The following is a 15,879-nucleotide window of genomic DNA, read 5'->3' as shown; positions in this document are numbered from 1 at the left end:
TATCACAGTTTTCCTTAGATAAATTATTTCTTCTTGATGGTAGCTGAACAACGAAAAGTGTACCAGAACGAGACATTTTCACACACACACACACACACACACACACACACACACACACACACACACACACACACACACACCACACACACACACACACACACCACACACACATACACACACACACACACCACACACACATACACACACACACACACACACACACACGTCAAAGTGAAACTGATAACATAGCTCAGGATTTGTTTGAGCAACATGGGTTCCAGCGGAACGCAAGAGCTGGTGCAAAGCGAGGCGCCGTAGCATTCATCACACGGGCAGTGCTAAATTCTGCAATCTCCGCTGCCAACCTGCCGTGTCGACGAAATTAAGATGATAAAGACTTGGTCAGTGATGATATGGTTAAAGCCAGAAATGGGGGTTTTCCTCTTGGTAATTTCACCATCAAAACATAGCAAAATCATTAATATTAAATTATAAGCGGAATCTCAGATATCTAATATACTATAGCACTAGCCGTGTGTGTGTGTGTGTGTTTTGGGTAGCCGAAACTACACATTCAAATTGCACCAAAATTGGCACAAAAATCGCAAAAAATTCGCTGATGTGAAAAAACTTGGTCCCATCACGACTGAAAAACTTTTACTATATTTAATGAGCGATCACATTTTGACCAAAGAACGCCGCTCCAGGCGCCCGGCATAGGATCTCCGTAGAATTTTTTGCCCATAGCTACAACTAAAATTAACTTTAGCAGCGCGAGAGCCCTCCGCAGGAACAAGTGCGAGGGGCCGGAATGACCCACGAGCACTTGTTTAAATGCTAGAGCTAATGCCAAGAGACAATGGTACGACGGAAAATCTACTTAAATTTGATTTCGTAATTGAAACATTCACCGATTAGAGCTGAACACTCCCTTGGAAAACTCGAGATTCCAAAGAGTTCCATTGCCGTTATGGGTGAGTTTTTAGTTGATAAAATTTATTGAATGTATCACATGCAGAAAAAATTTCAAGTTTGACATAAAAGTAAATTTATTAGCTTCTGCTTTGCATGACTGTCGCGTCGGGCCTGGCCGGGTCGCGAATTTTTTTTTCCTGCCCAGTTCCGTCACTTTGCACATATGGCAACGTTGCCCTGTGTTTAGTTTGGCAACGCCGCGCAGCAGTGAGCCATAGGTCATATAGTTTTCGCTGCCTTAGCTTAAATAAATATAAAAAGGGGCCATACCACTGTCTTTACTTCGTCACTCGTCTGCTGAGAGAGAGAGAGAGAGAGAGAGAGAGAGAGAGAGAGCTTGAAACAGTATAAAATAATAACATGCAGGGTCATCAATAAAAAGTGAGTATGCAAGGAAGATACTCTCTACACTTTGCTAAAATTAGTTATATGTTGATTTAATGAAAATGCGGTACGTCTTAGGGGTGGTACATGACTTCATTGAGAACACTTATCAGTAACATATGTTGTAGGCCTATACTACTACTCCTGTCATTTCTTGTCATTGCTCCCAGACGTACGATTCAATCAGCTGTGTTTACAGGAGAGAGAGAGAGAGAGAGAGAGGTTAATGACCCATAATATTTTATCACCTAAAACGCTTTTCATGATAATTCTTAAGGGTTAACCTTGGTAATCTCTGCTGCAAGCTGGGAAATATTGGTATCAATGATGCCTGAATATCAATGTTTCATTAGACATTTTCTTAGGTATATATGTCAGGTTAGATTTCAGATTATTTTCTTGTTTTTCTTAGGTATATTAGTAAAATCATTTGACAGGTTAGATTTCAGATTATTTTCTTGTTTTTCTTAGATATATTAGTAAAATCATATGTCAGGTTACATTTCAGATAATTTTCATGTTCTCATGTCCTTATTTCATGTTAAGTATGCTTGAAGGGTTTTTGTATTTGATGAAATGCAAAGCTTTATTTGTTACGGTATAATCTTTATTAAATATTAAACACCACCAGGCACCATATGCTATTTCCCATGTGCTGATGACAGGCATTGGGTCAGACATGAGACATTATAGACCATTGTGTGCAAAATAAGTAAATCAAGAGAAACAAGGAATTAAAAAAATAAACTCACTTAATATATTCTATTTGGTAATAGCATTGGGCTGGGAACACATTTGCTGATCTTCAGTGAGGGACTGAATATAAAATAATGATTGGAAAATAAGCAATTATTGTTGTCATATTAAGGGTCTACTTTGTTGTTCGTGAATAATCTCAGACAGTCTGTGCAACTGACCCAGTGATGCGCCATTGCCGATTGTAAACACAGCTGATTGAATCGTACGTCTGGGAGCAATGACAAGAAATGACAGGGAAAGTAGTATAGGCCTACAACATATGTTACTGATAAGTGTTCTCAACGAACAGTCATGTACCACCCCTAAGACGTACCGCATTTTCATTAAATCAACATATAACTAATTTTAGCAAAGTGTAGAGAGTATCTTCCTTGCATACTCACTTTTTATTGATGACCCTGCATGTTATTATTTTATACTGTTTCAAGCTCTCTCTCTCTCTCTCTCTCTCTCTCTCTCTCTCTCTCTCTCTCAGCAGACGAGTGACGAAGTAAAGACAGTGGTATGGCCCCTTTTTATATTTATTTAAGCTAAGGCAGCGAAAACTATATGACCTACGGCTCACTGCTGCGCGGCGTTGCCAAACTAAACACAGGGCAACGTGCCATATGTGCAAGTGACGGAACTGGGCAGGAAAAAAAATTTAGCGGCCGGGTCGGGCGGGGCCGCTCATTTTCAAACTTAAAGTAAACATCGCTGCTCGCTCGCAACTATTTATCACACGAAACTTAACATAGCGTGCCTCAGTAACATAAGAGAGGATAAAAAGACATGATAAACAAAATTGGCTAATGACGAGGTACTGCGAACACTCCTATGCTACCTCGAGTACGACATTAATATCGATAGTCATTTTAAACTCATGGTAGGGGCATTACATTATTTTATGGATGATGTAAGGGCAATAGTTTGAATGTCATCGCTCTCCCCACGATGACGTACTGGGTCTGTCTTCTGACTGAGGAGATGCAGCACGTCTTACATTAATTACACTGATTTATCTTCGACTCACTTTGCACCAGTTACATGCAAGATGTTACTGATGTGCAATGTGCAGAATAGATCACATCGAATGCGTTCCCGGTTTACTTTATTCTTCCCACCTCCAAATTATTCTATGCAACTTCTGGGAGTCTCTAGCTGAGTAGAGGTTAGTGATGGTTGTATGTAACGTCTCCACGTCGAACTATAAAGTAAATGAAATCGTATGGAGAGAGCATGAGTAAAATATACCTCATTGGGCCGTATCATAAATTGCACTGTAGGCTTCGTAGCTCCTTTTATTAGCGATCTATTAGGGCATATCCCACCTCATCATTCTCGTGTGTGTGTGTGTGTGTGTGTGTGTGTGTGTGTGTGTGTGTGTGTGCTTGCCCACATTCTGGCATACACTGCATCAGCAGCATATAAAAGGTTTATGAGGTACAATGTACAGAATTAATCGTTATAGCAGAAGTGTTACGAAATCATTAAAGGCCACCTGTAACACGATCCACTGGACTTTAGAAGGAAACGGAAATTAAACTCCAAACTATTTGCTCTAATGACCATTTTTCAACCCTTTCAATCCATGGACTCCATCTTTTATTGACACTACTGCCAGACGATTTTATTCAGTCTAGGGGAGCACTGCAGAGTTGAAGAAAGCTAAGCGTAACCCCTCCAGTAAAAAAATCTGAGCTAAATTAAAATCGTCTGAAGCTACCAAGAGTAAAAAAAATAAAAAAATCTTAGGATTCAAATGGCTTAACTGTGATCGAGCTATTTACGCTATTAATTATTTATTCGTTTATTTAATGTTGATTTAAGCAAAGTTACGAACTTTAATATCTTCAACACACTACCACCAGAAATTTTATTCATCTAAGGACAAGCCTCTATAGTGGTGTGGGGATTAATGAAGGCTATATTTCCAGTTTCAAAAGCTTCTCCAAACCTAAATAAAATCGTCTGATGGTAGCAAGAACAAAATAAAATGTACGTCTGCGGTGTGAAAGGGTTGAGGGAGTATCCTGGAATAAAAGTAGGGGTGGGTATGTTCAGAGGAAGGGGAGGAGAGGGGAAACTATAAAAAAAAACAATATCATGAAAGAAAAAAACAGCATTATAACTGGGCAGCAACCAGTCGAATATACAGTATTATACAGGCTTCAATCCGATGTTTGTTTATTATTATTATTATTATTATCTTCAGACGGTTTGCCCCTGGACAAACTTTCCGATCTGAAGGAGTTAGGTATAGCCTCTATGAACCCCTTCACTGAAAGATATCTCCACGTTGTTCAGTAACATCGTCAGACACCAGCAGAAAGAATACTAATATATGTCCTCTGACTGAAGTTAATAACTGAAATGAGGAAAGGCATGACTCAAGTATAATAAACACGATACGCTTACGTAACGGCGGGTTTATTAAACACGACACATACTCATAAAGGTACGTAATTAAACACGATGTACACATATATATAAAACGATGGGGAAATTAAATATGATACAGTTTTGAGTCGCGAAACACACAGTATTACGGTCGAGACACTGAATGCGATCCAGGCCGCATTTTCTTCAGCTCAACAGAAGCAAATAACTCGGTAAAGTGGATTACAATGATTTATAGGTGGTTGTCAAAAAGTTTTTCTTCACTGCCGGGCGTACTAACACGGAAAACATATTACATCCAGAGTAAAGTATACAATTAATTATGAATTTACAGGTAATTCAGTCATTATTCAAGCAAATGTTTGTTTTCATACCACAAAGGTAAATGGAAGCATTTAATAAAACATTTACTGTATGGCCTCCTGAACTTACACGTGATGCTCAAAGCAGTTCTTATAATTTCTGTACGGCTTTTAGAGCTGGCTAGCACACAAGGGTGGAATGAAAGTTTATTAATCGACAAAGTAGATCATGTACCAGTGAAGGAAGTTTTTGTCGTATTTTACAGTAATATAAGTAACATCAAGACATATACCTGTATCGTAATTCCTAAATTGCCGGAAAGCCACAATCCACATACCGACATAATAGGAGTCTGTGATATTATTTCTCTGGGACATCTCGTCTTATTTCCTAGTCCTTCCTTAGATGTTCTTCACTGGTATTGGAATCTTAGACCCTCCATACCTTCCTGATTGGCTCGCTCCCCATATGGTGGCCTGCTTCACTGTACCTCCCTGATGAATTTTACACCCATGGTGCTTCACTCAAGCGAAGCCTTATCTAGTCCAGTATCTATCCCCTACTTCTGTACTTCTTCCATGTATATCACTCCAGTTTGTCTTCTTAAGCAGGCACTGTTTATATTTACAAATTGTCATAATACACTGCGATAAACGAACAATGTGAGACCTGTAAGCTTGAAAAATAATTCCCCTCTTGTGAGTGACTAAATAGATAAAGTACAGTGCATAGGAATGACAACCCACAAACCAATGAAATTCTGCCGGAAAAGTTCGTAAAAGCAAACCTGTCCCCGAGTTTATGTTCTTGGTAGCTGTTGCCTAAACTCAGATTTTTCCTTTTTGAGATTTTTGCCTCAGCTAACATTAGAAAATGAGGTTTTAGACTCATGACTGAGTTATTCGTATACTGTACTTTCCTTCTTGTTTTTTTAATGTCAGTCTGTCTGCCGAGCAAACTCACCTACCACAGGTAAGTATCTGATTCTATGGGGCTATCCTACAGGTACAGTACAGTAGATACACCATAAAGGGAATCGACGCTTCCTTGTGGTAGACAGCGGTTCGCCAGGATGGGACCAGAGTCCTTCCCCAAGGTATGATGCAGGGAAACATGAGGAGATTTCACGTCCAAATGGATGCCACAGTGTCACCATGTGTAGGCTTCTCATCAGCGCCACCAGTATACTGAATGTGACATACACTGTTACACATAACGGTGAGGATGATCATCGTGACACAGGCACTTAACGGTGGATGGTGGATACACAGTATTTATATATTATTAAGAGCCAACTCAATGGCAGTGAGTTTGGCCAGGATTTGATGATACATGTGGTCTGGGGAGAGTGGTGTAGGTGCAGATGTGGATGTGGTCTTCTCCTGTCCCGCTCCTCTCTTCCTCGCATTAAGCCTCCTCATCACCTCCCGCTGCAGGGTGGCAGGGATGTTCACCTGGTAGCGACCAGGATGCATGAGACCGCGCAGCCAGGAGCAGTACCTCGGCCACATGGGACTGGCCGATTCTAACTTGCGCACCTCCACCACGACGGACGGGTGGCGCACATCATGCTGAGGCCACAGACGTACCTGAGTTAGGGGATTACTTTAGTGGTTTTATAGCTAGAAAAAGATATATCAACTTTATATTTAAGAACAATTATTTACGGACATTTACTAACTTGAAATAATCTAAGCTTGTTTCATAGCTACTTTGTAGATTTTCATGCTTAAGGACATAGTAACGCCTTTTTTGAGAGCGAGCATTGGCGACCAGCATGTTTTTTTTTTTTTTTTCTTTTTTTTTAAGAGGTTATTGTCCTTAGGGACATACTGGCACCTTGTTTTAAGAGCAAGTACTAGCGGTCCGTATGATTTTTTTTTTTTTTTTTAATAGTCTAACCTGTGTGGTGCAGGGGTCCAACTTGCAGTATCCAGCCAGGCGACGCAGCAACGGAAGGTCACATAGCTGCTCCATCGTCACCGTAGCCTCTACCATGCTGCACACACACACACACACACACACACACACACACACACACACAATTAATAAAATACAAAGATTATTATATTTTCGTAGAATATCCCTATACTTTGATACTACGGTCCTAATGTCTGATTGATGAAGTGTGTATTCCGTAGAAAAAGTGAGTATCCTGTACATTTAAATACCTAGGAGCACCGAACACCGTTCTTGTTGCTCTTTACTTTTCAATATGGAAGACTGAATAAAAACAATGAAAATGGTATGCTTCTCAAATACCAGATTATTTCTACTGTATATTCATAATAACACATTTTAGTATGATGCATTGCTGTCCAATTGAATCTCTGAAGTTATTCTCAATCTTAATCATCATCATCATCATCATCATTACCATCCTGTTTTCCATGTAAATAAGGAGTTGGATGACTTAGAGCTAGCTTCTTACAACTCATTCATTGCAAAAGTCAAAGCTGAACGGAAGTACAAGGTTCTTTCCTTCCCCTGAGTTACAGCAGCTGCGATGCACTTTGCATCATAAGTGGTGAAAGTGGGGTGGCCCCATTCCTAAGCTTATACAGCACATCACTCTATCCCATTTAGCCATTTCTTTAGAACTCTGGACATGGATAGACAGTCCGTTCTCAGAGACCTGATTAGTCCTCCTACGTGCAATACACCTATACATGTCATCGTTTTGGCGTTGACACCCACCGTCCATACTGAAAGCAAACTAAGGGTACTTCATGAAAGACTGGTGGGACAGTAGTAATTCTGACAGGTCATGTGGAAGATCAGTTAAGACTGCTCTGACGAAGCTCAAATTTACAAATTGCTCCCTGCCGCAGCCTTGGATCGATCTCGAGTCCTTTCGAACTGCAGCCCAATGACATGTCTACTCCACCACTACCCTCCCCCCGTAATTACAGTACGGAATGAATGTGTATTTAATATCCTTCACCCCTTACCCTCAGATGATAATATTTGTTAGCAAGTGATATTGTACTTCTTTCATCTTAACTTGGGCCAGGTTTTCGTGATGTGTTTTCTTTCACGTAGCTCCATAGCAGATTAAGGTAACGTTACGACCCAACATCCCTTCCATAGAACTACTTTGTGACTAGCATCACATTCCATTATTAAACTACTGTCACAACTTATCACTGAAGATAAAGGCACAGCAATTTTACACCAAGTTAAAGTGAAAAGAATATAGAATGATTAACACAGATTTTTGTTTCAGAGAGCTATCTGGTGGATAAATTTCCGTTCTCTATACCACTTTTGAACTTTTTTCATACCCCAGGAAAGTCTAGGTTAGGTTAGGCTTGTTTTCTTGGTATCAGGATAGGTTAGATTGTTAAGAGTATCTGTTAAGTTTGGTTACGTTAGGTTAAAAAAAAAGAAAGAAGAGAAAAGGAAGAAAAAGAAAAGATAAGAAAATGGAAGAGTGATCATTCTGGGAAAATCAGACGGTACACAGTTCAAAAATGGTGTACAGAACTGATATCTAGCTGCTACCTGGTGAGCCGAGTGAGATGAGCCGAGGCGCGTAGCTCCCGAATGTCACTGACGGCGAGGGCGACCAGGAGATTGGAGAGGACGATGGAGATGAGGAGGATGAAAAGGAGGATGACGAGGTAGCTGGTGTAGGGGAGGCGGTCCAGCTCATACACTATCTTCTGGTTCACGTCCACGGAGCCCAGCATCATCGTCAGGCTCTTAAGGAACAGTAGCGGCCACCTGCAAACAAAAGGTACGCACCAACCTGATTATCATTTCACTATATATGCCACGATATTTTGCTGCAGACAGACTGCTTACTTCCGTCTCTCTCTCTCTCTCTCTCTCTCTCTCTCTCTCTCTCTCTATCTATCTATCTCTGTCAATCATCCAATCCATTATTGCCTAATCAGGAGCGTAGGGTTCTGGGACAAGGCTGTTCAAACAATAAAAACAATGGAGCAGTCACTTTCACACTAACAAGAGCGGCATTAAGTGGGCAACAAACTCCAGCCATCCCTAAGAACTGAAAGCTTACTGTATGAGCCACATCCTGTTGGAACGCCTTAACCCACTAGATCACCTGGCGTTCAAATTATATTAAGCAGGGGGCGTCCGCCAGACGCCGGGATCACAAACCTTAATGGACTCTCACGCACCACACGCAACACTGGATATTCCATTCGCTGCCAGAATGTGCGCGCTCGGGTCCATGTGTGTGTGTGTGTGTGTGTGTGTGTGTGTGTGTTTAGATCTCATAATGAAGAGGTTATGGAGATCCTTCTTTTCCTCCTGCGTGTGAGAGGGTCTTCCTTATTTTCTTTATGCTTTTTTTTCCCCCCCAGCCTTCTTGTAGTACCAAGAATATATAATAATATCGGCATTGCAAAGAGGGGGTCCACTTTCGCTTTGACATAGTTTGCATCAAGAACATTACAAGAGGATACCGATATGTAATGTCTGGATTAAATCGTTACAGATTAGGTACTGCGAAATCCCTAAATCTATTTTGAATAAGACTAGTATTCGCGTCACTTAGGAGGCTTTCCAATACACATTCCTTAGCGATTTATTTTGTATATTACTCTCCAGTATTCTCTGGTATGTTGTTTGTCTCTAACCTCCTCAATGTGATGACGTAATTTTTTTGCTATTCATGGTATCTCTAGACGATTTTTAAATAGGCCTCGAGAGAGTTTTCTCGAGCTGGAGGAATTACTTGAAACCCTTTATGTTATTTATTTCTTAAGCTCTTCTCTATGACGGGTCTTTCCTAAGCTGCGTCATATCATATGTTTGGTTGGAAAGTGAAATAAACAATACGTCATCGGAGTGAAGTGGTTAATATGGAAAAAGATTGCATAAATAGAATACAACAGCATATTAAGGATCTGTTTTCAGAAACAGACTGATAAGGAAGAGGTGCTACTAGCCCTACGGAAATATGGGACCAGTTCTCTCTCTCTCTCTCTCTCTCTCTCTCTCTCCACATCAAGCTGTCATCCCTCATGAACTCCTCCACACCATCTTTCAACACCGTTCTCGGTCTTCTTCGCCTTATTCTCTTCCAGCCATTTTCTTCCTTCAAAATAATAATGTTTTCCTCTGACCTCATTTTCCTTCCTTTCTTAACTCATAACTATTTCTGCTTCATTCCATATCATCCATTCATGTCTCCGTCATTCATTTTTTCACTCTGTAAGACTTCTTCCTTCACTGACTTTTTCATATGCATCATTTCACTTAGCATTCACTTTTCTTTCAGTACCATTTTTCCCATCTTCACCCTTCCTTCTCCATGATTCTCTCCTTCTTCCAGTTTCCTTATGTATTATTCATTCATTCATCCGTTTTCCCTCAGTATCAGTCCTTCACTAATTAGGTTTCCTGTCTCTATCATTCATTAGTCATTCACTCTTCCCTTTGCATCACTTCTTCCTTCATTTATTGATCTTCCCTCTTCTGTCATTCATTTATCTTCCACATTTCCCTCTGCATCATTCCTTCTTTCCTGCACTCATCCTTCAGCATCATTCCTTCTTTCCATCCTTCACCTGCAGTAAACAGATTGGGTTTGAATGCCGGTGTTGAAGATGAGGAAAAGCGTGACGGTGAAGCACATCAGGAGAGTGCAGTACACGAAGAAGATCCTCAAGAAGTCCTCAGCCACTCGTATGAACATGGCAACGTAGAGGCCATGGGACGGGTATTTTCTGAGGATAAGGAGGAACTGGAGCTGCAGGAGGAGTAGGACAATTGTTGCGACGTGTGGTTCCCAGGCGGCCACTACTCCATGACCTTGGCACCATGAGGCAGCCAGCAAGGTCAGGGTCAAAGCCACGGAAGCCAGCTGGATCCAGAAGCTCGGGACTTTAACGTAAGTCAGACCTTGAATTCTGAGGCGGTCCAACTGAGTGACCAGGAGCAACAAGGTGGTGACACACAGACACACTTCCATCCACAGGTGAGTCTGCAACCTGGATCTAACATCATCGCAGTTAGAGGTGTCGGGTGTACTACTGTTCTGGCTTTTAGATCGCAGGCTTCCCTCGTCAGGGGTAGGGATGTACAGCTGGCGGAGAAATATGCAGAATCCAGTTAACAAAGCGTGCGCCACAAAGTATAGTAGATATCCCAGGAACACGAGTCTGGCTCTCCTCCACTTGATGAGGAGAAACACATGACACACAGGATGAGTTAAAATCTCCGAGTTGTTAGTCTCGACGAAGTACGAGAGCAGCTGGCATTGTTGGGTCCCGCAGTCGTTGACGAAGGCCGAGAAATTAAAGGTGACCGGCGACTGTTGGCTGCCAGTGGCGTTGGTGATCAGCAGGTGGTCAAAAAGCCTCTCCAGGCCATTAGGAATCGTCATTTGGAGCCATCGCAGAGCACAAATGCCTCTGTAGTCTTTCTGACATAAGTCAGCTCCCTCCTCCATCAGGGCAACCATGACATCAAATGCCCCACATTTGGCAGCCTTGTGTAATGGTGACTCACCTTGTTTGTCAACTACCTTCGGTGCAGCACCGTTTATTAGCAGCAGCTTCACCACCTGCAGGGAGCCACTGGCTGCTCCCTCGTGCAGTGGTGACATACCCCTCATGTCGTGCAAATTGATGGCGCTGGAACTGCCGCCGCTGTCCAGGAGCAGAGCTACGATTTCATGCTGCTTTGCAGCACAGGCGTAGTGCAGCGGGGTCTGGTCGTACTGGTTCCTGGCACAGACTGAGGCGCCATGTTGCAACAGCTCGCGCACGCCCTCTACCCATCCTGCTTCCACAGCGGCGTGCAGAGGCGTCACGTAGAAGGGGCCGCCGTGCCCGTTGACACAGCCTTCAGCGCCGACCAGGCTCTCCTGTAGCTGCTCCAGCGACCGCCTCTCCACTGCCATAAACACGCAATCCACCTGCACGTTCACGCTCACACGTCGATCTGCTCCTGAGGAAATAAATCCTCTGTCAACATGCTAACCTTTCCTACGTATATACTGCGTAGTGGGGAGATCAGCAGCCTCTTTTATCTCTTAATGGAACATGAATTCCAAGAGAAGGAAGTTCCGCTTTCAATTTTTCCCTTCCTGTTTCTTTAGAGGACCGGATGTGAATGGATTACAGTGATGGATGGCGAAACTGCCCTCTCCCCACGCTCAGTAGCCTACAAGGAATGAGGCTTTGTGGACGTGTTTATGAACACTCCTGAGATTAAAGTGTGTACATGATTGTTTATTATGCTTTTATCTTCAATCTGGCAACTACTAAACACTTCACAATCAGAGTGACTATAAAAATAAAAAAGATAAAAACAAAGTCATTTGTGATAATTATTTTTGAAGCTTGTTCATCTTTTGAATTAAAATAATTCATTAATACTTTAGAAGAAACAGAAATCGAACTTAATCTTTTGGCTGTTAGGATTTCTTAAACAAAATCATCTGGCTTTATTATGTATATAATTTCTATGCATACCAGTAGCAGAGGAATGGTTGCTCGAGATAATCCTCTGACTACAAGGATTTTTCTCTGTTGAACAAAATCGTATCGAATGGGTAATACATCCATAACCCCTTCAATTTTAACAAACTATTCGCGCTACCTCTAGACGCTTTCACTCAGGCAATGCTTCTCGTACTGGCAGGCTGAATGAAACCCCAGGCTATCTCGTTGAGCTTGAAATGTCTCTCCCAAGCTGAACAAAATTGCTTGAAGATATAACAATAAACTAAGAACGTCACCGTACTGAAGGGGTCGTGCCATGCCTTACCTTTGAAACTGAAGTGTCGCTTCTTATGAGGGGAGCCCATGATGTTGATTGACGCACCTGGCATAAGTACACTAATTATCACCTGGTGAGAGAGAGAGAGAGAGAGAGAGAGAGAGAAACGACACGACAGCTAAACAGGCGGATACAGAGAGAAAGATAAGAACGAAAAACAAGAACAGAAAAAGATGCAAGAAGGGTAGAGAGACAAATGAGTAGCAAGACAGCTACATATAGTGACAGAAGATAAACACAGAGATTCGCCCCAGTCATATTAATATTCATGTAGTAAGTGTAGGGCTATATATAAGGTGTATGTCTCTCAAACGGTAGCAGATAGCATGGATGATATATATCTAGTGCTGGGAGGGAGAAGGGGGAATACGGTTGCCAAATTAGCCCTTTTGTTACTAGATTAACAGAAAACATCTATATCCTTTTGTTCTAATCTGACCCACATTTTCCTTTTCTAGCATAGTTCACATGGCTTAGTGGTAGATAAAGACAAAAGTACGGCTCTATAACCTTTACGTAGCACTTCATGACTGGCATGGTATTCTAGTGTTAATCTTTTGTTACAAATCAGCATTCAAGACGAGAGATTGTAAATTTAGGCCACGTTAGAGTAAATGGTGTATAGTTTGGGATGAAATTCGATGAGAATAAACCACATTTACGAGACTTAATTAGTATATTCGCGATGTTCTAGAGGATCTAGTATTCTTCCGGTTATTTCCTGACCTGTGTACACCTAGAGACACTGTAGTTCTGGGGAGGATGTGGGGGTCAGGGAGGGGGCACTAAGCTGCACTTCGGCTAATTAGCAAGGCTCGGAAGTGTTGATCATTAAACCAAGGTCATTAGGTGAGGCGAGGCTCCGGTGCTCCAGAGATCAATACTGACGAACGGCTTACTCTACACTCATTTTTGTCTCACCCTTTCACACAACATACATGCACACACACACACACACACACACACACACACACACATATATATATATATATATATATATATATATATATATATATATATATATATATATATATATATATATATATTGGTAGGTAGGTGGGGGCGCCCACCATCCACTCACTGAATGTAGTGCTGCTCTCGGGTGTCTGACCTGTCCTCTCCTCCATCCTTGTTTCCTTCCATCTTCTGTCTTTTTTTCCTTCATTCTTTTCTCTCCCTTCTGCCTGTGGGTGACTCTACACTGAGTGACAAGCCAAATGGTTTCCTGTACACCAGGAAACCATTTACTACGCTGGGTGGTAACCATATAACCAAATTTTGGCGCCTGGTGGTTTACTGGGTAATTATTGTGCTCCAGTCGGATTGAACCGGCGAAGGTTTATATCCAAGGGGTGATTGGGGTTTATTTCTCATGTAATGCCACTCAGGGATGAGTGAGGCTGGTCACTCTCATCTTAAATGTCAGGACCAACTGCCTAGCCTCGGGCTTCTACGCTCCTCATGGGGCAACGCAGGATTGGATGATGGATGGATGGATATATATATATATATATATATATATATATATATATATATATATATATATATATATATATATATATATATCCCGGTATGTATGTATGTATGAATATATTATGTACAGTATGTCTATGTATGGGTCGCAGAGAGAGAGAGAGAGAGAGAGAGAGAGAGAACTGATATCTATGGTAAGAATATCATTATCACGAACAAACATACTTTGCAAAAGCATGATTCACAGCCTAACAACAGCCAGGAAGCCAGAAAACTCACACCATTAATCTCTGACAGAACAGCATGATACATGAAAAGCACCCTAAATCGCATCATTTACATTCTTCAAAGACGAAAAGTATTCCTTTACAATGTGGTACTTTCAAAGAAAATCCATACCGGTACCACCCATGAGCAAAGGAAAACAAACACATTTATTAGCATAATCAATCATTTCCTATGGCACCCTCGGGGATGCATAGGGCCTCGATGAACTCACACCACCACATCCTATCTTGTGCTAACTCCTCAAGATCTCCCCAACACTCATCTCCAGCTTCCCGTCTCATTGTCCTCGCCCACGTCTCTTTTGGCCTTCCTCTACCTCTCCTACCAAGTGCCACCCACCCTGGTGTACCTTGTACTATTCCCTGTCTCCTATACACATGTCCTAGCCACTTCCATCGTGAGAACCTAACATATTCATCGACCGGCTGCACTCCCGTTATTTCTCTAATTCTACTATTTGGTATCCTTTCCCACCACTTAACTCCTAATATTCTTCTAAGTGCTTTGTTTTCAAACACCAAGAATTTATTTTCCATAGTCACTGTGCTGTACCAAGACTCGTGTCCATAAATTAAGATACTCCTAACCATTACCTTATAAAGTTTGATTTTTGTATGCACAGAAAAATTATTATTCCAAATATTTTTAAGCATTCCCATTGCCTGATTAGCCTTCTTTAACCTTTCCACGAATTCAAAGTTCAAAGAACCATCCTTGGCTAAATAAGTACCTAAATATTTAAACCTATCAACTTGCTTTACAACCATACCTCCAATTACACATTCCTGCGCATTTTCCATATTCATATTGATTATTTCAGTTTTTCCACAATTAATAACCAAACCCACCTTGCGACCTTCACTCACCAAACAGTCCAACACTCTCTGCATCTCTTCTGGCCCATCACAAATCAAAACTATATCATCTGCATAATCTAAATCCAAAAGTTTCCTGTTCTCTCCCCAAAGTATACCTGCACCGGTTTCTGCTCCAACGCGTTTCATAATGTAATCAATGACCAATATAAATAGTAAAGGCGATAGAACACCACCTTGAATTACTCCGGACTTGACTTCAAACGAATCACTCAGACAACCATCAACCATCACTTTACAAAATGTGTCCTCATGCATGTTCATAATGACCCTCACAAACTCCTCTGGTATTCCATAATGTCTCATGATCTTCCCCATAGTCTCTCTCGAAACACTATCAAAAGCCTTTTCAAAATCAACAAAACAAAGACTTAACGGTACTCTCATTTCATTAACTTGCTGCATCAAATGCCTAACTATAAAGATCTGATCATTGCAACCACGTCCCTTTCTAAAACCAGCCTGTTCATCCCTCAGAATACCCTCAACCACCGGCTCCAACCTATTTAACAACACTCTACTGAAAACTTTCAAAGCTATCGGTGACAAAGAGATTCCCCTCCAATTACCACATTCACTCAGGTCTCCCTTCTTCGGAACTTTAACAATTACACCATTCTTCCAAACTGATGGTAGTAACCCCGTCACCCATATCTTATTGAATAGCTTGGTCAAGATCATTATT

At 41.5% G+C, this 15,879-nt stretch overlaps 1 protein-coding gene across 1 annotated transcript; it reads right to left on the bottom strand.

Annotated features, from left to right (window-relative positions):
- Window positions 1-250: 250 nt before the first annotated feature.
- LOC145414911 (transient receptor potential channel pyrexia-like) lies at window positions 251-12,586 on the bottom strand. The gene is made up of 6 exons (XM_080284327.1): window positions 12,547-12,586; window positions 10,341-11,724; window positions 8,305-8,526; window positions 6,703-6,799; window positions 6,097-6,389; window positions 251-365 (listed from the first exon to the last, which is right to left on the bottom strand). The coding sequence occupies exons 1-6, from the start codon at window positions 12,584-12,586 to the stop codon at window positions 251-253; spliced, it is 2,151 nt and encodes a 716-aa protein (XP_080140453.1).
- Window positions 12,587-15,879: the final 3,293 nt, after the last annotated feature.

This window comes from Coenobita brevimanus, chromosome 101 (assembly GCF_032717465.1).
Source record: "Coenobita brevimanus isolate Jiangsu-jjx chromosome 101, ASM3271746v2, whole genome shotgun sequence".
NCBI lineage: Eukaryota > Metazoa > Arthropoda > Malacostraca > Decapoda > Coenobitidae > Coenobita > Coenobita brevimanus.
The sequence above is the reverse complement of the archived record's forward strand: the minus strand, read 5'-3'. Positions and strand labels throughout refer to the sequence as shown.